We start from the raw sequence: 25,000 nt of genomic DNA on the forward strand, positions 1-25,000 counted from the left end.
TCAAAGAGCCCTCCAGTAAAAATCTGAACTATTATCATTTCTGCAGGAAAACGTCGGTGTTGAACGCTGAGCACCAACTCTGAAAATGTCACTGTTGTGATCTTTGCTTTCCACAGAGTGCCAGTAGCTGAAATTTCCACTTTTTTCCAAGCTGACAGAGATTTAGAGGGTGGAGTGGCGGCGTGTCAGGGCGGCACACGGACGAGAGAACCAGAACAAAGCCAGCCCCGAGCAAGCGTGGCCATGTTAACACTCAGCCCAGTATGTGCAAGGTGCAAGAAACTCACCACCCTCCAGTGCCATTCCTCAAACACTGCCCTTTACATTTCTGCAAGAACATTTGCACCTTGCTATATATATGTGTGTGTGTGTGTGTGTGTGTGTGTGTGTGTGTGTGTGTGTGTGTGTGTGTGTGTGTGTGTGTGTGTGTGTGTGTGTGAGTATATTGGTTCATATATATACCGGTACATATATATATATATATATATATCATACACATCATATTTGCCATATACATAAACTTTTATTAATTATCTCTATTTAGTATAATTAGCCCCTTTAGAGAGGCTAAGTCTCAGCATGTTGCCAACGGTGACAGACTCTGTCGGGTTCTGAGCATCCGTAGAGTAAGGTTCAGGTCCATCTTTAATTTGCCAAGCTCTAATGTGTCTCTTTCAAAACAGGCAAAAAAAGGCGAGTCTGTCACGTGTGATGTAATGCAAGGCTCACGCTCCCTGGAGATGCCCCCCCACCCCTCCACACCCCCCAAACCCCCCAAACCCTAGCTCCTGGCTCCCTGTCTTCATACAACAGTTCACGTGACGTAGGCCTTGCACCCAGCCTGCTGCAACTAGCTTCCAATCAGGGATTGAAATGCACTGGTGTTGGCGTACCTCCAACATTTTTAACACACAGTAAAAAGTTACACTTCATAATGGCTATGGGAACAGGCCTTTAGCTGGGTTATGTGTCTTTATGCATTATGTGGATTACTGCCTAGACCAAGACTTGGAAATCTAAATGTAAACTCATAAACTTACATATTTCTGGGCATTTTTTTCCATCAGTGTCAGAATGACTCATATTTCATCTCATTAGTGCCAGACATAAGCGACTTCTGTCTAAAAACTGCTAGAACAGCATCACATCAGGCAGATATGATGCATTTGTGCAGTCAAAAGGATTTACTTGTCTATGACACTTTTTTTTGTCTCCACCCAGACGGTCACAGTCAGCCAATCAAAAGAAGACCAAGATGCAGATTTGACATCAAGTGCCGCACCTAAAACGAAATGAGCCACAGACCAAAGGAGTGTCAGCGTTCTACATCACCCCGCCTCCCTGCCCCTAGTCCTGCAGGAAGAGCCCCCAAAGAGGCTTACGCAGGGATTTGATTGGGCGTGGGCGGCGCCCGCACGCTGCTGTCAGCCAATTATGGCTGCGGATCGTTAAATATTCAAAGAAGGCCTTGTGCCCACAATCACATGCTGGAGTCTTGAGTAGACCTGCGGCAGGGGGAAATATAAAACTATTACTGGAGGTCCAATTTAAGCAGCGCTATCTATTTCACTCTGGCTGGGCAGCGACATGGACGCCATTAATTATTCCCACACTGTAAAACAAATTATTGAGAAAGGCCCAATTATTCAAATGCAAGCTGCAAACTCATCAGAAATCTTGCGAAACTTTCAGGTCAGGTCGATTTTCATTTTCACCATGAACCCGGACCGGGTAATGAGATTTGAGCCATCACCCTCTGAAGGCGAAAAGCCTTCTACCTCGTCTCGTCTCGTCTCGTCTCGACTCGTCTCATCTCCCGCCTGCTTGTAGTTCGTCCTCCAGCTTTAGTAAACGCGCAACCAGGGATCCGTCTCACCCCCCCGGAGCAGTCGGACTCAAACCGTCGCTCCTTGAACTAATGAAGCACGTGGAGTTTGCTGTCCAGCGGCTGACAGTGGAGGGGAGGGGTTGGGCTGGTGGGGCGGAGCTTGTGGAGGGTTTGGGGATGATGGGGCGGAGCTTGGGGCGAGAAGCAGTCTTACAGTGTAATTTCCCATCAGAGTTTTTACCTTTGTTGGGTGTTTTCTTTTTTTTGGGTGAAGTAAATAGAGCTCTGTGCATAACTACTGCCCCCCCCCCACTTTACCCCCACTTTACCCCCACCTTACCCCCACTTTACCCCCACTTTACCCCCACTTTACCCCCACCTTACCCCCACTTTACCCCCACTTTACCCCCACTTTACCCCCACCTTACCCCCACTTTACCCCCACTTTACCCCCACTTTACCCCCACCTTACCCCCACTTTACCCCCACTTTACCCCCACTTTACCCCCACCTTATGCTTGTTCCAGCATCACCAGACAGTGGAGAAGGCTGAAACCACCAAGGAACCAGTGACTGCACGTCACAGGGTTTTAAAACACGCTGAGGGTTGAATATGCCTTTCCAACACAAATTCTAATATGAATCCATTAAAAAAGAATTTGCAAAACTGCTCTCAGATCAGCCTAAATTAACACTCTTTTATAAACCTTTATATAAAGGGCTCTCCCTTTACAACAGGCCTAATTCTGCTAGTCTCACTGTGCCCATATTCCAGTATTTCACTGTACCACAAGTCCATTTTCAGAAGGTGTTGCGCAATATGACTATTATACCATTACTTGCCTCTTTATTGTAGCGATTGCCTTTATTGGATTGTACTAAATATTTTACAGCAGTGTTTGGAGTATTGCTGTAGTGTGTTGGAGTTACAGCATGTATTAAAGCTGCAGTAACACCATCAGCATTAACAAAATGAGGGAGGGAGGGTTACCGATGTGGCGTGTTACCGATGTGGCGTGTTACCGATGTGGCGTGTTACCGATATGGCGTGTTACCGATGTGGCGTGTTACCGATGTGGCGTGTTACCGATGTGGCGTGTTACCGATGTGGCGTGTTACTGATGTGGCGTGTTACCGATGTGGCGTGTTACTGAAGCGAGCGAGGAAGTGTCTACCTGTGTGTTTAACGGGGATTGCTCTCAGCGACACCTGTGGAGCTATTTGTTTGGACATTGAGGGTATGATGAGGGTATCCTTTATGCTTTTAAAGTCGTTTCATTTATGTCTGCTTACTTGTTTCAAATTCCCATTGTTCCAAACAACAGTAAGGCAGCCCGCGGGGGTCAAACAGGACCCCTCCCTTCCAACATCGCACACAGACAGCGAGAGAGAGCGTGAAGAGAGCGTGAAGAGAGCGTGAAGAGAGCGTCAGTGCAAGCTCGTGTGCGTTAGCTCATTTACATGCATGCCATACAGCTTCCAAGACAAAGCCACACGCCGAGCGGCGGAAGCGTTACAACCAGCCGACACCTCGCTGAAAAAAGGAAGCTTCTGCTTACAGTGCAGCTGGATTCCAAGGAGACAGTCAGTGAATGACAGAGTGTGTTTAATATGTCCTCTCGTCTCCTCACGGGGGAGGGGCGCCTTGACCTGGCCAACTAACATTCGATTACGGCTGTGAAAAGTCTTTTGATCATCTCATAGTGTCTCCGCAAAAGAACCTTTACCAATGTGAGACAGCTTGACGTTACTAGATCTGCCCACTTCCGAATGGAACACACACACACACACACACACACACACACACACACACACACCCACACACACTATTAGATTACACAGTTTAAAATCTAAACCCTCAGTTTGAGTCCGTGAGACCTTAAAAAAATCAAAAAAGTATTAATACCCATACAGTCACAAAGCAATTACGTAGTCTGTCTGACACACTATGAATATGCTAATTTATGCTAACTGATATTGATCCTGTAAGAAGGTAGGAAGGTGCCATATCTCTGGACTTCTCGCCTACTTCAAAACAACAACACAAGCTCCATCTTGGGTAAGTGCACATACACTAGACATCCTCATACCCAGGCTGTCTGCCATGCATTCTGAAATAACCACTGCCTACAATGCACATACAACCAGCCTCCACCTTAAGGAAACAGCTCCACTTAGTCCTCCGCCTTAAGGAAAACTCCACTAAAAAAAAAAATCCACCAAGAACAGACATAAAGCAGTAAGTGGCAGCCAGTCAGGGTGATGCAACTTCTGTAAAACTTTGCTCATTATTAATTCAGTCTGCTATTAATTATTCATTAGCATTTTCATACAAAGCATCCCTCTTAGTAAGCACGTGTGCACAGCATGAACACAAGTTATACAAGTAAGAGAAACTATCTCTGTATCAGGCCAAATCTCTGATACACAGCAATGATGATTTTACCCCCCCGGAAGCAATTTCACACACAAACGTCACAGTAAACGCAGTGCGGCTGCAGCAGACGAAAAGGTTCTGCTCCGGTCATTTTCAACAGCTTCGGTTCACGTCTGGGTCGAGCGAGTCAGCAAGAGATCAAATATTTGCAGCCAACAAACACCAAAAATATTGCACATCAAGGCAAACATTTCCTGCGTCCACGCCGAACTGTTTATTTGAAATGGCACTGTTTAAATATCAGGCTTTATAAAGCGATGGCTCAAGGAAACAAATAAGACAAGAAACTCTCGATAACCTGCTGCACTGTGAACTCCGGGTGGGTTATGACTAATGCATCAGATGTTCTTGTGTGGTTCAGAGAATCTAGGTGACACTGACGGAGAGGTGTAGGAACGCAAGAGGAACCCCAGAGCGATGGCGGAGGAACGGGAGAGGAACGCTGGACTCACGTTGTTCATGTACTCGCTGAGCAGGTCCTGGAGGGCCTGGCGCACGGCGTTGCACTCGGCCACGATGCGCTCACGCCGGTCATCACGCGTGCAGGACGAGTCGGCCATGAGGGCGGCGCCACTGATGATGCTCTCCAAACGCTCCTCCAGAGAGGGGCGGAAACGGGCCTCGCTGAACGTCAGCGGGTCCAGAATGATCTTGTTCTGGGAGAGAGAGAGAGAGAGAGAGAGAGAGAGAGAGAGAGAGAGAGAGAGAGAGAGAGTAAGGTTACACATGGGATAAGTCTAAATTTTAAATCGTAATGTATTCTCGCATTATCGCATTTTCACTTCAATTCAGTTTCAACCAAAAATTCTGAGATAAAAGAATATATTTTTATTAATTTCAAGACAACAATGGGTCCTCTTTCAACAACAAAAATAAATAAACGAATGATATCGGCCTAAGCGAGCCGCAGTGAAGCCAGAATTAATTTTCCTTCATTTAAATCAATATTGAAAAAGGTCCCACTCCCCAAGTACACCCTATGAACCCATAAGGTATACTTATAATATAATTATACTTATTGTGATTTGTTTTCACTAATAAACTCTTATATGGTGAGAAAATATGCAGCAACCTTCAACAAGCTCCTTTCTCACTGGTTCACCCGAGCTGGAACCAACCACCCTCCAGTCCAGACAGCGTGTACAGCAAGTGCAAAAATGTAATATATCCAGAAGGTTCCCCTCGTAATGTAGATCACACAGCGAACGTTACATACATCACAGGAAACGCAGTCACGGCAATAAAACCCCGATGCCATCGGACCCGAACTAATGACTGTGGCCTGGCGAGCCGTCTCACGGCAGACGGCCCGGAGCAGTGGCCCGGTGCCCGGAGGCTCTGGGAGACGGAACGGTGACCTTGGAGGTGAGCGGCGAGGTCCCGGTTAGACCTGCTCCAGGGGCTTAACGGCCCCGTTAAGGGCCCAGCGTAGACTCCCTTGGCCCTCGTGCTTTTATAGCTCCAAAGTTTGCCGCAAAATAGAGGTTTTACGCACGCTACAGCGAGGCAGGAGGAATTACCATATTGATGGTGGTGATATTGTTTTATGGTAGTACACTGTGAATATGCCATCAATAGCAGTACAAGGAGAGGGGAGCCATGAGAAGTACAGAGTGTGTGTGTGTGTGTGTGTGTGTGTGTGTGTGTGTGTGTGTGTGTGTGTGTGTGTGTGTGTGTGTGTGTGTGTGTGTGTGTGTGTGTGTTAATAGGGTTGGAGGTTTTATGTTTGACACTTGGGTTGAAACTCTCTACATGATATGTGGCTTTGCACAAAAAGCACAAACCCCTTTCCAGACATTCTCTAAGCACATTTAACTTTAAATCTTTTTAAAGACCAACTCAAATTAAAATTCATCGATTTTAGCTTGTTAGTTCATGTTGTGCGTGATTCATAACATACTACACTATGTGAATCTGCATATTGTGCATATTGCAAATGGAGTTATCAGTATCATATAATTTAAAAATTCTTGTTTTTCCATTTCCTGCAAGCCAAATGCATTACGATTGCTATTATACACTGCGTAAAAAAAATACAAATGTACTGATATGAGACGTGAGCCCGTGGTGTACCATGACGTCCCAGTGGGCTTGCTGAATGTTGCATTTAGGGTTACGGGTTGGAGCAGAGCCAGCCGGGCGTCAGGAGGTCACGAGGAGGTTGTGGTGTTTGCTGTGAATGAAGGCAGGGAGGGTGAATAGAAGCAGGAATAAAATCCCACGTCATGGTAGAGTGTAAATACAGAGGAGCCATTCGCAGGGGTCTCTGGGTCCGTTAGCGTCAAAGCCTTTACCGGCTGGGTCGGGTCTGCGGCCGGGTCAGGCCAGTGTGGAAGGCTGAGCGGGCCGGACACAGAGATGAACGCACATGGAACCCCCCCCCCCCCCCAGGTCTTTCACATGTAACACATGCAAGCCAATGTCCTACAAAGCCCTCGACAAGGTCCTGCTGTGTATTCAAGCAATACGCGCATGTGATGGAGAGGCTTTATTCTTACTGGCCGCAGGGTTGGGGGGGGGGGGGGGGGGGGGCTACACTGTGGGAGGTGTGGTTACTGTCTGATGGGCGGTGTGAGCCCTCACCACACCTGCTCCTCTGATGGAGGCACACGGGCGTGAGCAGGCGGTGGGTGTAATAGTCGGGTGTAATACTCAGCCGGGTGTTCAGGGACCAATGTTTGCTGGACCGTCACAATAAGCTGCCACTTTGATTTGTGGCCGCTAAAGTGCAATTTGCTAAAAAACGTTTTATAATATTAATAGATTTCCGAAGCAGCAGGAGAATTGTGTCGTGGTCATCTGTGCAGGCTTCTTTTTGAAATGATAAAAAAAAAAGACCATCAGTGGATCGAAGATTTTAAAAGTTAGAAGGCGACAGTTCAATCAAGACTACATATCTTTAGACATATGGTCCCGTAGCTAAATGACATTTATATTGGCTACCAATTTGTACAGCAAGCCTTACCATGAGAACACTGAATACGTATGAGACACAGCAGCTAGGAGTCAGAGCAGCGGAGTTATTTATGTGCTAGCGGTCCGTCTATTAGGAGCGGGGCACGCAAGAGGGAGAGGCAGGTGTCTACTGCAGTCACACCGCAAGGCATATTTATCAAAGACAGAACAATCAGACTCAGAAAGAGGGATGGAGAGATGGAGTGAGAGATAGAGGGTGTGTGTTCAGGAAAGAAGTGCATCAAGCATAACCTACTTTTACTTTTTATCAGCGCCTGAGTGAAAGAGAGAGATAAAGAGAGAGAGTGAGAGATAAAAAAGAGAAAGAGAGAGAGAGAGAGAGAGAAGCAGAATGCTGCCTAAAACACACATGGAGTGATGAACAGAATGAAAACCAAGTAAGGGAGGAAGTAAGAACCAGAGTAAAGCGTTTGGCTGGGTCCAGTCTCCACGCTACCTACACCGGTCAGTACTGAACACCTGTCCGTCTGGTCCATCTCTAATGTGTGTGTGTGTGTGTGTGTGTGTGTGTGTGTGTGTGTCCATGCAGCGGCATGCGCTCAGCCGTGGCTGCTTATTAAAGTGGAGAGGACCCTTGGCACATGGCTGCCCAGCTTTCTGATTGAGTTGTACACAGGCCAGCTGCTCCGTCGTCTTGCAGGACGGGCCAGGAACAAGCCCACTTTGCTCGGTGCCACCCTGCTTTGATGCAGCCCTGCCTCCTCCTGGTGTAAGTGATCACACGCCTGCACCTGTCAGCCCACAGTGATGCCCCTGCAATACAGCGCCTGGCAACGGCAGCATCAGTACCGCCAGTCCAGTCCACGTGCTTCCTCAAATCCGAGCGGCCTTACAAAGAGTTGGATGTGTTTTTAAAACCGCGTTTCTGCAACAGCAAGACAGATGCTGGCTGAATTAACGGAATTCGTAGCAGCAGGCTGTCAAAGTAATAACATCTAGGAGGGGTGAGAGAGAACAGTGGAGAGAGAGTGGCTTATGTTAAAGATAATGTATACAGTCCTCATCAGAGTCCAGATGCTTCACAGTGGGTGGAGAACGTCACCGCGACGCCCTTTCAAAACAATCACCTTTTAGCACCCTACATCTAGAAAAGAAAAAGAGGAAAACAGACCATTTTTTGCAGTTTTCGGTATAAATGGTAATAAAGTAGCACGTTTTTAAACGTCCTGTATGAAGAGCGTCTCTACAAACTCCACATAACTCGGAGGAACGTTTTTCCAAGTCCTCACAGAATTCTTCCATCTCAGTACAACATTTAAGCCACACAAATGCGTTTTCTCACCACTCTGTTATACAAGCCTTTGAAAAGCTGTTGAATATTGTTTTCACATGCACACAATAGCCTGCATCTCTTCCAGGGTCGCCGGTGGCTCTGCCACGACTTAGTGCTCCTCCTCTCAGCCAGCGTGGACCAGCCTGATCTCCCGCCCCTTCTGTAATGTTCTACATGGGGGCTACGCATGGGCTCTTTGGGTTCTTGTTGTTCAATCTCCTGACTTGCGCCTTTCCGCAACGTCTTGGAGATCTGCAAGGTGCATTTTTTTTCCCGCTCACAGTCTCCCTTTTAAATGTATGACTACTGAGAACTAATCAAAGTCACTTCAAGGGAGATGAAAGTGGCGTGATCCGTAAGGTGGATGACCATACCTGATTACACTTACACGTGTGAAGGTGAAGGGAAGGTTTGGCTTGCCTAAGTAAAGTATGTTACTGCTGAAACATTAAACATTAACAACTTACGTGCAGGTAAAAAAAATGTAATCAGGTCACTTTTTTTTCTTTTTTTTGCAAATGTATAAATGCCCTGTAGTATATATTACCACACCATGACAAATCATATACGTTTGTCCTTTTGACACTTGCTAGACTACACATTATCTAGTGCTAGGACAAGGTATGCATGCATACATTAGCCAATTGATCTTTGTCTTCAACAAAAACATGCTTAAAATGCATAAATGCTCTCTCTCTCACACACACACACACACACACACACACACACACACACACACACACACACCCCTATAGGCTCCGACTCTGGGCTATACCAGAAACCAATCACTGAGACAGAACAGAGAAGACGCCCCTGATCCAGTCTGCAAGGCCCCGTCGGGACTGCCATTGTCTCTCTTTCTTTTTACTCGTCAATAAAATATGTTTGATAGCAAAAATAATACAAAAATAAGAAAAAAACCCAACAAAAAAACAAAGCGAGGACACCAGGCAGGGGCCCAGAGTGAAGGGTCATGACAGGCTGCTGACTTACCTCCTGCCCAGGCAGGTAAACTCCAGACTGGCCCGGGTGAAATACACACCCGCTGCATATAGAGGTCGATATCGGGCTGTCTGAAAGAAGAGCTCACAATGAAGCGAATAGCCCCAATGTTTATGATCACGGGTAATGCAAGCCGAGTCAGTCAGTCAAAATGTCTGTGGGTGCACCGTCGCAGCCTGGTTCAGCAGTTGGGTGGTGGGGGGCTGCACTTTACTAAAGCCCAGTTTTGATCCTGAAAATAACAAAAAGTTTTACAAGGGTGATACCCATCACTGACTCAATTAATATGGTCCTCTGTGCTTTATTGCTGCAACTACGAGGGGTTTAACTTTGAAGAAATAAAAAAAAGTCTTCAGAGGAACAATATGCTGCAGGTGTTTATAACACTGTCAAAGGAGCTTAGTCAAGCAGTTTGGGGCTAAATTGTTCTCTTGAGTACTGAAAAGTGTCCCTGTGCCAAACTCCAGCTAAATTGAATCTTGGATCCAACTGTACCTTCTGAAGGACAATCCCATTTACCACCTTGTCATTATGATTCGTAACTTGGAGCACATCCAGTATATGTTCTGGCAATATATACACCGTTGTGGGAACAAACTAAATGGCATATATCACAGCCATAAAACATCAGAGAGATGCTATGAAAATCAGTGTCGTCACTTCGGTCGTATCAGCCATCACTGCTCATATCACCAGTATCAGTGTTTCAGTGTGATGGCATGTCTGTAAAAGCCATGTGGGCATGACCAGAGACCAGGACATGGACTCTTCTCCACAACTGAGGATTGCGATTTTGTTCGGACTGAACGCAAAGACCATCTCCCTCTGATAACGAGCCGATAATATGGAACAGGAGCTTCGTAATTCAGCTTTCAAATGGCATTGGTGTCGCATATGACCTCTGTGAGAACAGCTGCCTTGAAGGATTGTGGGTAGACAACACGCTTTCCATAGGGAATAAGGCCCATCGTTATTCAGAGAGGGGCTCGAGAGGACCTGGTCCAAGGAGAGAGAGAACAAACAGGGAGGGGGGCGTCGTGGGGGTCATGTTTAGGAGGAGAGGTTGCTGGTCCCTCTAGGTTTCTTCCCCCAAGAACAGCGTCTGCATACACTGCATTAGATCTCTCTCTCTCTCTCTCTCTCTCTCTCTCTCTCTCTCTCTCTCTCTCTCTCTGTCTGTCTGTCTGTCTGTCTGTCTGTCTGTCTGTCTGTCTGTCTGTCTGTCTGTCTGTCTGTCTGTCTCTCTCTCTCTCTCTCTCTCTCTCTCTCTCTCTCTCTCTCTCTCTCCCTCCCTCCCTCCCTCCCTCCCTCCCTCCCTCCCTCCCTCCTTCCCTCCCACTGGCAGGATTGATGTTGAACATTAAAACCGAACCACTAGTCCTTTTGAGATGTGTCATCTGCATATCTAAGGCACACGCGTCTAATAGAACGGCTTGGTCCGAGATTCACAAAAAGCCTCTGAAAGTTTACTGCAGCTTACATATATCTATATAAAGGCAACACAACACCAGTGCTGACGGCTAAGACGGATGGAAGTGGGTAGAGTGGTTTGTCATTCTTCTAAACAAACTCGCAGAAGCGGGGTTTGATTTTCATAGTGTGAATGACGGTGATTCACTTGGAAAGCGAGCTAAGGCAACAGTGCTGCCACTCAAGTGTGATCCAGTAGCCAGCGTTATGAAACACTACGCACCAGCTCCACGCTTTTTTTATGCAAAACACCTACTGCACTTCACTTGTAATTTACACAGACTTTTTAATTATGCTATAAATACCATTTAATTAATGCTATGATCCTCATTTTGAAGGAAAACGGGTTTGTTTTGTTTTTTTGCCCCTCTACTGTCATGTCGTCACCTGACATTGTACGACTGATTGCACGATATTGCACGATATCGTGACGTTTCATGCTTCATGTTGGAGAAGGTACAAGGCAAGACGCTTCTCACCTTTAACGTCACCAGAACAAACCTGCTTTGGGTTCATTTTCATCAGTGCAGCAGAGATCTCCGTCCTACCCTCTTACACTCAGGTTCCTGCTCATATCTCGCCAGACATTTAGCAGACATCTCTTCATGGGTGACAGCTCAACACTTGAAGCTGAATCCAGGCAAGATTGAGCCGTTATATTTAGCTGTTATATATCGCAAGTCAAGACATGAGGATCTTATCAGAGAATTCTTGGATCACTCCGAGAGGCTCGCAACCTTGAGTGGGATCTGGATCATGGAGGTTCCTCCTCTAGAAAATTCAGCCACTGGTCTTCACGGAAGGGTGCTTACTCAGGGCCAGACTCAACCCCAGGTTCAACACAGCAGGCCTTCCCCTGAGTGCCCTCAGCGTCTCATCCACAGTGCAGCCGCACGGCTTGTCTTCAACCTCACAACGTTCTCCCAGATCCCCCCCTTCCTACACAAGTGGGGGTTTTTTTGTTTTGTTTTTTTGTTAAGAGAAAAAAAAGAAGTCTTCTTTCCCAGTTCATCCAGGGCTTTAGCCTGATAATATACTTGGCACTAACCTATTTGTGCTAGCATGAGGTTTTCGATGGGGACTACAAAGCTATTCTGTAAATTACTCTGGACAAGGACACCTGACAAATGCTATAAACGTAAACGGATTGGGATTCGTTGGCTAAAAACATGATCCAGATCGCCGCAGGCAAGTTTAACCTGGCAACAGCTGAGCTCCACATCCTGATTAAGCTTTCCTCAATTCTGTACAAGTGCATGTTTAAGTCGGACTTTAGTGGATAAACACTGGCAGACAGCTAGCGGTGTCTGTAGAGTGCTTTACACAAGAGTTATTGTTGAGGACAAGAGTTATCATCTCTCTCCAACCTGAACTTAACAACAGGCAAACGCATCCAGGACAACTGAATCACTGCAAATCCTGCAAAAATGAATTCATCTCCTACCTTGCAATATATGTTGGACATTCAATAACCCTGTACATGGTTGACAGACTGAAAGCATGCAGTCTACGTTAGCTCAGGCAGCCATATTAAACGTGGCGAGGAACTGGGGTGATACATAAAGGTAGTAGGTTTCACCTGTGACACTGTATGTCCTTACTGTCACAAAAAATGTCCTCACGTGTACAATACAAAATTGCTGTGGTAATTTTTCAGCTATATGGATATGTCACAAGGTGTCTTCACGTCACATCGGGTCATTCAAGGATCAAGTTAATCTCGTGACCTTACAATGATGTGACATTACCTTTGTGGCCAATGGGAACTCATCTAGGCATAATTCACTTCCAGGGTGAAAGGGCCCCTGCCCCTAAGCTAGTTGACATAGGGAGCAGGCCATAGATCTGAACAAATGAGATGACCTGAGATAGCATTCTTGACCTAAAGGTCAGTCTAACATGTTTGTCACAGAGCCAGATCATGAGATTGAGCTAATGAGAATTAGGGGTGCTCCTCAGACAAGCAGCAAGGTCTGAACCTACTGCTGAACTCTGAAGTGTGTGTGTGTGTGTGTGTGTGTGTGTGTGTGTGTGTGCGCACATGTTCTATGGATGATCCTAGGATTTGTGCTGCTGTGTTTAATGCTCTGCCTGCTCTGCCTACAAAGACACAGTGAGTTTGTCATTAATCTGGGAACAGGAGATTAATAACAACATGACGGCCGGGACACTGTGACACGTCTCCTTATGCAAAAGGCAAAGGAGAAAAAGGGGGCAAAAAACCCCCAGAGTGGATGTAACAGGACCAGGATCTGGGTTATTTGTATTTCCCTCTTTCCCTCCACCTCTCTCTCCCTCCATCTCCCTTCCTAGTTTTTCTTCTTTCTCCCTCTCTCCGTCTCTCTCCTATCCAGCCTGGCTGTGGAGCCTGTTACATTTACTGATACACTGACTGATGAACTCTGTTCCATCTCACTGCCTCCACAATCGATGATGCCCCTTTATTCTCACCTGCAGTTTCATCACACGAAACTGACCACTCCACACACACACACACACACACACACCCACACACACACACACCCCCCACACACACACACACCCACACACACACACACACACACACACACTCTCTCTCTCTCTCTCTCTCTCAAGTCTGATCTGCTCAGTGCTAACCTACAATAACAACCTTAATAAATAAATCAAAACTGCACCAAATCCCATTCATTTGAGCATCTAGCACAGTGCAGTAGTCTTTTAGATTCCACATTCAGCAGCTGCAGAAAACGAAACTCAAACGAAACACTTAAATGCTGAATGAATTTGGACGGGAACTGTTTCTCACAAAGGTTCAGGTTAAATAGATAATGTAATCATCCATCTTTGAATCTGAAGTCTGAATTCTGAAGAGATTTAAAAGAGAACCTTTTTAAAATAGAAGGAACTGCCCAACCACCATTACAGTCATGATAATCCCACTTTACTGGGGAACAAAGCAGAAAAAAGCAAACAACTGTTACTTCATACTTTAACAAAATCAATGTTAATGAAAACCGCTTCCTATCTACAGTGTAGTCACACACAATATTAAAGCAGATTATTTAGGCAGAATAAATCTCTTACATTTCTACAAAGTGCTAATATATAAATAACTGGCATCGGCCTAAATTCATATTGATGCCAAAGCCCTATACAAGTTATTCAAAGTACATGGAGCACGCACACGCACACAGACGCACACACACACACACACACACACATAATGAATGTCGTGGTGGTGGCTGGCCCCTGCACCAGCTGCACTCTGGTAGAAGGTCTCTGGCACTACTGCCCCAGTACATGCCCATCGAGGGCAGTGAGACGGGACACACCAGAGGGACCAGAGCCATTCATCACACCGGTGACACCGGCTCACAGGCACCTGCGCACCACAGCAGCTGAAGACAATCACACCTGGTGCTAACTGGCACTTTTAGCCATTTTTCACGATGCGATCTTTAAACTTCATGAAGACCCATTTTCTAGTCGAGATGATTAAGTATCTACCAAACGCTAATATCCATCCATCCTTCTACCGTTCATTGTTTTGTAAAAGCCACGGAGTTGTGTCATCAGAAGTCGTCTTTCAGCCCGTGGAGGCTGTGCTGGGGGTATGAGGGAGCCGAGATAAGTTAGAAGGTGGGACGATGGGGAGCAGAAGAGGTGCAGAAGACGTGCAGATGTCGTTTGGGCCGCAAGCTCCATCAACAGAACATTTGGGTGATGGGGGGAAAGCAACGGAGTCACAGCCCTGAGCAAATGAAACATTTGACCCAGTCCTGGAGTGAAAGCCAAAAAGTGTACTCTGCATGCTAGTGTGTGTGTGTGCGTGTGTGTGGGTGTGTAGGTGTGATATGCTTGTTTGTGACTGCTATTGCGTGGCTGACAATCCAGCAGAAGGAAACACTGATTTGGTCTCTGTCCATTACTTCCAAACTCATTAGCGCCCGTCTTTAAACAGGAAATGAATCAGCAGTGGGGGTGGGGACCCGCTCTGCCCTCTCCCGCCCTCTTCATCTCACCTGCGCCCCCTAGAGTCTGCTCTCATCCCCACGCTCTCCAGCAAGCCAGATAAGAGGCTCCCCTGACGTGACCTATCAAATTCCCGAAAAAGTTCCGGCACGGACTCCATCCGCCAGATGCCACACTGTCCTTTGGGAGGACAGGAGTGCGTGGTGGAGTGTATGATGGCTAATCACACAAACAAAAAAACAAAAACAAATTATACTTGTAAGAACATCTGAGAACATTCCAGTGCCCAGACAGGAGGGATGCAAATAGACTCCACGTGTTCGATGTGGAGAGGATTATTAATCTCCAGTGCGGAGGAGGGTCAGGAGGGCTCTCTGTGGAAAGGAGAGGTACATTATTGGGCAGGCCACCCACACGAGCTTGCACGGTTATTTCTTGGCTGTCGTTTCTGATTACACAAAGCACAGAAGAAAATTGGTCCGTGCATTTGCACACCTGATTCGACATGACTCAGAAGGCAGAAAGAATATCTCACGGGGAGGGGGGAGTCTGGGAAGGACTGTAGCAGAGTCAGAGGGGCACGGAGGCGGACAGCTCGGTTCTAGCAGCCTGGTTTAAATGTCGAATGGCTTGTGAGGGCCGAGTGTGGTGCGGTAAATATGCGTTTGTGTGTTAATGAGCCTGGTGAACAGAACCCTGATGGCTGGAAACATTGTGTCCATGAACTGTAAAGCACTTTGGCTCGAAATGTGCGACATAAATAAGAACATGATTTTATGGTAATGCTGATATAGTTAATGGGGTTTTTGTTTGTTTTATGCCAGGAAGATGTATTTAAACTCAAGTGAAAATGCGTTAAGTGGCAAACTGACTGACTGCTGACTGGCATGAAATTCCAGAAGGTCGATGTGTAGCTGAGGATACTGAGGAATTGTCCATGCAAGGAGTGGCCACGAAGTCCCACCTAAACCCCATTTGACAGATTTGGCAGTGCAGCTTTTAAAATGCACACATTTCCCTTCCCTAATTGCTAAATTCCATAGCCTCATCTGACATGTCAGAAGGGGGATCGCCATTGGGAATGCCGAAGCAATTCATTCGAAGTGACATTAGATTTCCCTTCAGACTCCTCTGATAAATGAAATGGCAGAAAATATGGCCAAGGGGGTAGGGGATACGAGTCGGCACCGACCAGCCCCGGATACCCGCATTGTTCAATTAGCGGAATAGATGTGTGTCCCAGCGGAGGAATGAGGCGGAGCTGACACGGCTGGTCTGAACAGCTGTACGTCTATCTGTCCTGAGATTCAACAAGATCTCACGCTATTCTTCCAGTGTTCAATCTGTGGAACACAACAGCAAGAGTATAATTCAGATATTCCAGATAAAGAACTGCACTTTCCTTTTCTTTCCTGTGGTTTCTTTCTTTCTTTCTTTTGATGAGTAAATTGCTCTTTTTTTCAACTGTGAGGAACAGGTAGAACAACAGATCCTTGTGACGAGCTTAATTAATAAGACGAGCCGCAGGAAGTAGCAGTGAAATGGTGAAGTAGCTCCAAGTAAATAAAATGTGTGGGTGTTTGGCCCGAGTTACGCAGCACCCAATCGCATTACCGATCTCTCTCAATAAAACACGGCACACGTGAAAACACATGCAGACACACAGAGCCCAAAGCTGACGCAGTTAAAGACGCAACGCATGCTTCTCTCTTTTGTCTCGAATCCATCCCTCTCCCCTCCTCTCCTCCACCCCTCCTCCTCCATCCTGGCGGTGTGGATGGAGGGAGGACCCGTGGAATTCAGGTGGAGAGGAAACACAAGCTGTTCCTCAGCGGCTGGGACGACTCCTGCAGGGAGGGCATGTCTCCCCGAGAGTTCAGCGCCACACACTCGCAGGCTCCAGTGAAAGATGACAAAGGAAATGCAAGAAGAATAGAGAAAAATGGAGAGACAGGGGAGAAAGAGGAAGGGAGAGGGATGGAGGGGAGAGGGAGGACAGGGAAAGTGAGAGAGAGAGAAAGAGGGAGGAAGGGAGAGTGGGAGAGAAAGAGAGAGAGGGAGGAAGGGAGAGAGATGGAGGAGAGAGTGAGATAGATGAAAGTGCAGAGTTTCACAGTCTCCTCACATTCAAACAACAACAAAATTCCTGCCATGGTTACTTAAGTTCATTCTCACTCAACATTCTGACACATCTCGGTGTGTTTCTGTGCATGTCAGGGAGGAAGAATGAGAGGGAGAAAGTTCAAAAGTGGAAACATGCATCAGAACCATCCAGCGCCAGCTCTGGGTGGCACGACAGAAGAAAAGAGCTCATTTCTATAATGTTTATGGGGCTGTCACTGCAATACATGCACCAGAAACAAACAAAACCCAAGAAACACATTCAGTAAGGATAGATTAACGTACAGCACATAAAGACCCAGCAAACATAGCCCAAGTGACTGAGAAAAGCCAATCATGTTCTCCATATGGCTTGCCATGAACATGGGGTAGCTGATGTGTTTTAAGACACTCTAATACACCGTACCAGTTTAATGACGACTGTGCAAGCTGTGCTAGGATACGCTTCCACTCCGTCACATTAAAGTTTATGTTTTCATGTGTTTTAGAGATGCATGTGTCAGGAACAGCACTGGAACATCTGTCAAAAATAAAAAAATAAAAAATAGCACTAGTTGCCAAAGGGTGAGCCCTGAGGCACGTCAGAGACTTTTTTACTGGTCTTCTTTCTTCATTTGTCTCTCTTGAATGAGCGCGCTCATCTAACAGATCACTTCCGGAAGCCATCGGTCCCGCTCGGCTTCCCTGATGTCCCGCGCTCTGACGTCCCGTGCCCTGACGTCCCGCGCCCTGACGTCCCGCGAGGACATACAACGCGCCCCATAGCAGGAGTCGTCAGTGTCTCATGGACGAAGTGGGCGCGTGCCCAGAGTAACGCCACACAAAAGGTCAGTCCGCTGTAGAAACCGGACCAGCCACAGAATCAAGAAGCGCAAAGCAACAACCGTCTCCAGTGCAACCAAACACACGCATCCAGCCATCAGGCCGTTGCCGGGGGAGATGGACGCAGCGATGCTCACTGACCTCTTTATGACTGAAAATTCAAATAAGGCACGGATCCATACACGAGCTGATGGGCATATGGCAAAATGGTTATTATTCTTTTGGGACGCGCTAAAGTGGCATAAATCAAGACCACTTGTATCGAGGCTGGAGGAGGAATCGGGCGAGCTAGCTAGCCCCGCCCACTCCAGCCCTGGCTTCTGCCTTCCTGGACACTTTCCCTACCCTGTGCTGTCAAGGGGACGAACCCTACGGCCTTCTGGTGTCAAGAGGGATTGGGCTGCGAAGGCCGAGCAGATGGGCACCGCGGGGGATTCTGGGATATGTAGTATTAGGGCGGTGTGGGAGGCGCATATGAGGGCATTAGTGTGTCACGGAGCAGAACTGCACATTTCCTGCGGGGTAACCTGCCCGTGCGGAGCTGAAGCTGCGGTGAATACAGATGCTGCGTCCTTGGCCTGGTGCTCCTCCTGGCGTGGGGGGGGGGGGGGGGGGGGGGGGGGAGGAGGGGGGAAGGAGACGGTTGCTACTGCTACTGCAGGGTCCTTTGTGCTGATTTTTTGACTTGTGGTTCTACAGGTTGATGCAACAGTGAATGCGCTCCACTCAGCAAAGATTCTTGCTTTTTCGGTGTTTGTTTTTGCATTTATTTATTTATTACCACTCAACATCTACTCAATAGAGTTTCTAAATACAGCACGCGCCCGTCACCGGATATATTCGCCTAGGAGTTCTACGTTTGCCACAAACACGAGCTTTCTTGAACTTGTGCTGCTTTCCTGACACCCTGTAGAAGCCTAAAATGGAGCCTCGGCCTCAGACAGACGGGAAAGGACACGAGGGGAGAGCAGTGATTGGCTGCTGCCCGGTCCGCTGCCTTCCCTTACATCACAAGCGTCTGAGGTGAACCCCCCCCCCCCCCCCCCCAAAGTCAAGAAGGGCGATGGCTGACCACGCTGTGGGCGATCAGCGCAGGTGCAGGCCTACTGTAACGCAGCCTTCTGGTAAATCGTTAAGACCTCCCCTGCCATTTCCCAGAAGCACTCGTAGAAGAGTTTGAATGCGGGCCCGATCGGGAGGCCTCTTAATGGAATTACGGGGTAATGTAAGAACCATTCGCCCTGGGGAAACTCATTCACTCGTTTTACTTGAGGAGAGGAGAGATGATTACAAGCGTTGTCTATATTTGGTTTAGAAGAGAAAAATGAAAAACTTGAAAGGAAGCATTTCCTGAGAGGAAAGAAAGATGGATGCTGGACAGGGATTGGTTTGGATCGGTATGAATCGGGGTGAGGAATTTTCCACTCAGGCCTTCTCATTCCAGTACATCATAATGCTCCTTACGTAGCAGGCCAATGTCTGCTCCTTGCATAATTGACCAGAAATTTACATCCCAGCTTCAAAGAACACAAATCACTGCATATTTAATGCTCCAAACATTAAGACCATTTGGGTGATGCCTCCTTCCAGTGTTCAGGTCTGCAGCCAGGTGGTTAAAAAAGTGACTTTTTGAGCTCCTGAGTGCTGCTGCCATAACAAAAGCTTTGCGCTATGGTCACCGAGATATTCGTCCACCTGAAAGACTTATTTTCTGCAGATATTCGTCACCCTTTCAGCCTCACAAGCGGCTACAGCTATATCTTAAAACGATGCCTAGCACGACTGCTCAAGGTTTAACTAACTCTGTTAAAAGAGAGAGGGAGAAAGAGAGAGTCAGCAAGGGCAGATTTATGGAGAGAGGTGACGAATGGTGTCATTCCATCACCGGGGAGGAGAGCGCGTGGGTCTGGCAGCCGTGGGGCCCGTTGAGAGACCATTAGCAGTCTCACTTTAGTGGACTTCCATTACCTGTAAAGACGGTGTTAAAGGTGTATAAATCTCCAGTGGGGCTAGGGGCTCTCTCGAGGGAATCGGGCTACATGTCTGAGCACGGCAGAGTCAGACGGGGACGCCGAGTGCTGAGAGACAGCACTGCGGATGCGGGCGGAGTTCTGTCCCCTGTACGAAAGCAGCACTTCACCGCTCAGAGTCGGAGCGGGGGGAAAACGGGGGGGGGGGGGGGCACGGGGCACCCAAAACCCAAGCCCAGGTGGGGAGGGGCCTGTCGGGGTCCTCGACGGGGAGTTAAGACTAAGACAGCTCTGCCCGATTGGTGTTAAGCAGGCGGGCTGGCGTGCCAAGGTTGGGGGGGTGAAGGGAGCCGGAGCGGGTTTAATGTAGGAGGAGGAGCAGAGAGAGAGCGGGGCACGACTGGACCTGGGAGCTGCAGATAAGGCCGAGGGGCAGAGGAGCAGCGAACCCAGTCCTGCGTCAGGAGGAGAGAGGGACGAAAAAAAGAGAGAAAGAAAGAAAGACGGAAAAAGAAAGACAGAAAAAAAAATAAAATTACAAAAGGCAGAAAGGAGCTGGCAGCGGAAAGCAGGTACACCGAGATCCGACATCAGAGGGACATTAGGCTGCCATTTTGGCTCCAGTAAAGTGGCCATTTTGGCTCCAGTAGAGTGGCCATTTTGGCTGCTGATAAACACAGCTGCAGAGGTGCAGGATGGGGGAGTCTGATTTGGCCCTTGCGTAGAGGATAACTCACTTCCAAGAGTGTTGTGTAGGGGGGGCGTTTGGACAGGGCACATTTCCACGGTAATCCCTCAGTCTCCACAGCAGTCTTGCAGCAGGAGAGTGAAACCATCATCCATTTCACCCACTGGAGGGTGATCATTCACTCCACCCATCAGAGAGTGAGACGCCTCTGAGTTCCAGCAAAGGGCACTCTGGAAACCCACTCACCTGGGCAGGCCTGCTTGAAGCGGCACAGATCTGGAGTGCACTCTCAGTCACACACACACACACACACACACACACACATAGCACACACACGCACACACACACAGCACACACAGCACACACACACACACACACACACACACACACACACAGCACACGTCTTGGCTCTGTATGGCTTGCTGGAGGGAACGACATGGCCACAAAATAATTACCACGCCTGCTCTCCAAAGTCATTAGAATTTATTTATTACCCACCAAAAAAGTGGGGGAATAATTAGAAATCACAGGGCGACAAACATGTAATTACCATTCAATTCTATGTCTCCTTGGCGACGGTCTGGGAAAGCGTTATTAATTATTCAGGACAGGTTTAGCCAGGCTTCCTGTGAGCTGCTGGTTGAAGCATGGTGTACTCCTGGCCTTAATGAAGATTAAAACCAGCCACACAAAGACGTGGGTTTCTAATGACTGTATGACTGAGAGGCAGAGAGGAGGAGAGACACAAACACCCATCAGAGAGAGAGAGAGAGAGAGAGAGAGAGAGAGAGAGACAGAGCAAGAGAAGGACAGAAATAAAGGTGGGACAGCCCTTGTAAGTGCATGAGCGAGAGAGGAAGAGAAGGGAGAGAGAGATAGAGAGAGAGAGGGAGAAAACAGGAGGAATGAGAGAAGATAATGATGAACCAAAATAGAAAAGTGCATCAGACAGGTGATGGTCCAGGCAGGGCCCGGTTAACGTGGGTGTCGGGTGACTCTAATTTGCATCCATAGGGGACAGAGGTTCTTGGCAGGCCTGCACAGCTGGGCTGTGTGCACGCGCTAACGCAGGCCCACGGAGAGCCAGACCCCCGGCAAACCTACGTCCCACTAATCCACTCAGCAAACGCCACAGAACGGTGAGCGGCGCACGCCGCCCTCCTCGGGGAAGTTGGAGCGAGGAATCGCTTCACATCGCTCAGCCATATGTTCTGCTCCCGGGGGAGTTTGACGCACACACACCCACACACACGTGCATGCAGTCGTAGAGAAAGCAAAGTGCTAAGTGTGGCGGCGGTAATTGTGCATGTAACAAAGGCACAGAGGGCACGCCACCTTCCCAGGTGAGGACATAAACTGTCAGCTCCCATAATTTACCCCCCCCCCCCTCCCCTAATCACACAGGTAACCTGTGCTGTCCCACTGATACTGCATAGAGAACTCCTCAGTATTTCATTCATTCACTCATATACAGCTAGAAATTATATCAGGTCTAAATAGCTTCAGGGATTTATTGTATTTATATATATCACAACTGAAGTCGATGTGGTGCATCTGTACAGTAGAGACTAAAGGTGTGTGCAACAGGTGCGTGAGAGGGGAGACTCGTGAAGATGAATGACAGCACTGAGACAAAATGACAAGGAGCCCAAACTCTGGCCTAGTTAGTGCCTGTTAAATGTTGACTCTGTTCATGAAGAGGGGACTTGAAAAAATGAATCAACAGCCAGAAAGAATCAAAGAAAAAAAAGCACGAACATTCAAGAGATATATAGAGAGAGAACATAACCTTAACCCTAGCCCTAGATAGAGCCCACGGAGCAAGTGTATGTGTGTGAGAGAGAGAGAGAGAGAGAGAGAGAGAGAGAAAGAGAGAGAGAGATATGATTGTTCACGTGCAAGTCAAATATGTAGCTGAGTGTTAGTGGTTGCGTTCTCACGTCACGCTCTGAGATGTGCACAGAACCACAGAGGTGAGACGAGGTGTTCCAGCGCTGTGCCTCCTGCCTGCGTGCACCAGCGCCTCACGAAGCCCTGACGTCATAACGGCGGCCCTGCAAGAGCTCGCCATGCAAAAGGGTGAAGAGGACACGCTGCCAGAGGACTTGGCAACCGCCCCCATCCCTTCCATCATTTCAAATCCGAGCGTCGTGGCAACACCGTGGCAACATCACGGCAACCCCTACCCCACTCGCAGATACAGAGCTAGGATTGGGCTACGGCAAGGGTCATTAAAACACACAAACAACAGACAAAAAAACAATGGAAGAACGAAGCCACAGCAACTGCACAGCAAAACTCGTAAAGACTTCGTTACACAACACAATGGTCCTTGAAGGGATTAACTACATGACTGGAATGGCCTTATGGAAACACACTGCTAAATGCAAAACCAAGTGTGAATAGAAGTCAGAAGCTAGGAGTTTCATACGGATTCACGCTACGTTAAAATACCAGAGCTTACCCACGGATCAAAGGAGACCGATACCGCCTTGGGTTAATGAGCTAATCAGGAAGAGAAAGTGCCGGAAACGCCAAAAACGTGCGTCTTCTGTGCTTAAAGCGAGCTTGGCGGTAATAGCAAACGGAGAGTTCGCGCTCCTTACGCCCTCATTCAGAAGATAAATTGTGTGGCTTTGATTGCTCAATGAAACAGCAGTCCCAACAGCTGCAGTCTGAGGAAAAGAAATAAAGAAAACACAGAGCTGGCAGCCCACCAACAGACACAGTCCTGGGGTGTTTATTTCATCCTGTGTTTAGGATCGGGAGGGTTAATGCCTCCGCACCCCCTCCCCCCTCCCCTTCACGACGTCGCTTATTTATTCCGTGCGACTCCGTCCTTGTTAATATGATTTTAATGCGAGTTTGCCCGTTCCTTTTAAAGGTTCTCTCCGTGATTTGTACACTAACGTAACGGTGACCCTGCCGGCGAGCTAAGCATTCAAACGCACACTCGTAACTCTGGTTTCAAGGTCCAGCTGTCAACAGCATGCCATTCCAAACCTCTAATGCATTAATTGATTCATTCATGTCCTTGATGACGAGAAAAATGAAATAAAAATCCTTCAAACATAATCCCTCCACTATAGCCACTAAAACCGTGCGGTGTGGTGGCGGGGCTCTATTTTTTTTGGCCAGTGTAATAACATCGGCCCCTCTCAGCACAGCCTTCCCAGCACCCCCTGGTGTCACTTTGAACTGCGACATGGTTATTGCACCTGTTCACCTGCCTCTCCCGTGCTCCGATGACTGCAAATTGGTGCGCGCTTTTAGTTGAGCCGTAAGCCGGTCCAAAAGTAAGGGTTAGCTTTAGCGTTCGTTTAATTAGTCTAAAGAGGCGCACTGTTTTTGTTTATTTGTACCATTCAATGGGCTGGTTACACACACAGATACACACGCACGTCTATTTTATGCCCCAGCTTACACTTTGGGCCTGGAAATTATGCTGGAATACAGCGAGAATGTGTATAGTGATGTTTCCTTAGGAGCAGGTGTGTGAAGTCATGTGTTCGAGTGGGATGTCCATTTAGCCCGTTGTTACACTCACAGACGGCAAATCTACGCCAAATACGGTGATTTGTCAGAGGACCCTGAAAGACAAATGCATGTGCACTCAGGTTCATGTTTGCTTCACATGACGGAAGTAACTGCAGGAAAATCGGCTTACACGTCGACCTGGGAAACCAGGTATTTTTATACGTTCCATGCTGTACCTAATTACAGGCGTTTGTACAGTCATTTTCTACCATGGTGGGGGCAGGTTGGTTGGGGGGGGTGTGTGCATGGCCATGAGCAGGAGCGTGGAGAGGGTTGGGGTCTTCATGGGAGTGAGGTGGGGGTAGGATGGTTGTGGGGGTGTGTGCATGGCCATGAGCAGGGGCGTGGAGAGGGTTGGGGTCTTCATGGGAGTGAGGTGGGGGCAGGTTGGTTGTGGGGGTGTGTGCATGGCCATGAGCAGGGGGCGTGGAGAGGGTTGGGGTCTTCATGGGAGTGAGGTGGGGGTAGGATGGTTGAGGGGGTGTGTGCAAGGCCATGAGCAGGGGCGTGGAGAGGGTTGGGGTCTTCATGGGAGTGAGGTGGGGGTAGGATGGTTGGGGGGGTGAGGGCATATGGAGAGGCTGTGTATACAAGATGGGGTTTTGCATGGGTGTTGGGGTGGGCGTGACTAGGTGTGGCAGGGGAGTATGTGTGGGCGTGGCCAATGTTGGGGCTCAAAGGAGCTGTAGACTTAGTCTGCAGAAGGGGGGGGGGAGGGGTGATGGAGACCCACCAGCCCGATAAGTCTCCACGGCTGTGAATCTCCCTCCCCTTGTTCCCTCCCCTTGATCCCTCCCCTTGTTCCCTCCCCTTGTTCCCTCCCCTTGATCCCTCCCCTTGTCCCCTCCCCTTGTCCCCTCCCCCTTGTTCCCTGTGATCCCAGCAGGAACAACCTTGGCCACGAGGTGCCACAGAGAGGAAAGGT

At 48.1% G+C, this 25,000-nt stretch overlaps 1 protein-coding gene across 4 annotated transcripts in view; it reads right to left on the minus strand.

Annotated features, from left to right (window-relative positions):
* Window positions 1–25,000, minus strand: part of ctnna2 (catenin (cadherin-associated protein), alpha 2) — a 334,212-nt gene that overhangs the window by 122,279 nt on the left and 186,933 nt on the right. For all 4 annotated transcript variants that reach the window (XM_077015531.1, XM_077015540.1, XM_077015558.1 and 1 more), the window contains one exon: window positions 4,718–4,921. In XM_077015531.1, coding sequence (XP_076871646.1) covers window positions 4,718–4,921 — 204 coding nt within the window. The remainder of the gene's footprint in view (window positions 1–4,717; window positions 4,922–25,000) is intronic.

Source organism: Brachyhypopomus gauderio, chromosome 1 (genome assembly GCF_052324685.1).
Source record: "Brachyhypopomus gauderio isolate BG-103 chromosome 1, BGAUD_0.2, whole genome shotgun sequence".
In the NCBI taxonomy this organism is placed as follows: domain Eukaryota; kingdom Metazoa; phylum Chordata; class Actinopteri; order Gymnotiformes; family Hypopomidae; genus Brachyhypopomus; species Brachyhypopomus gauderio.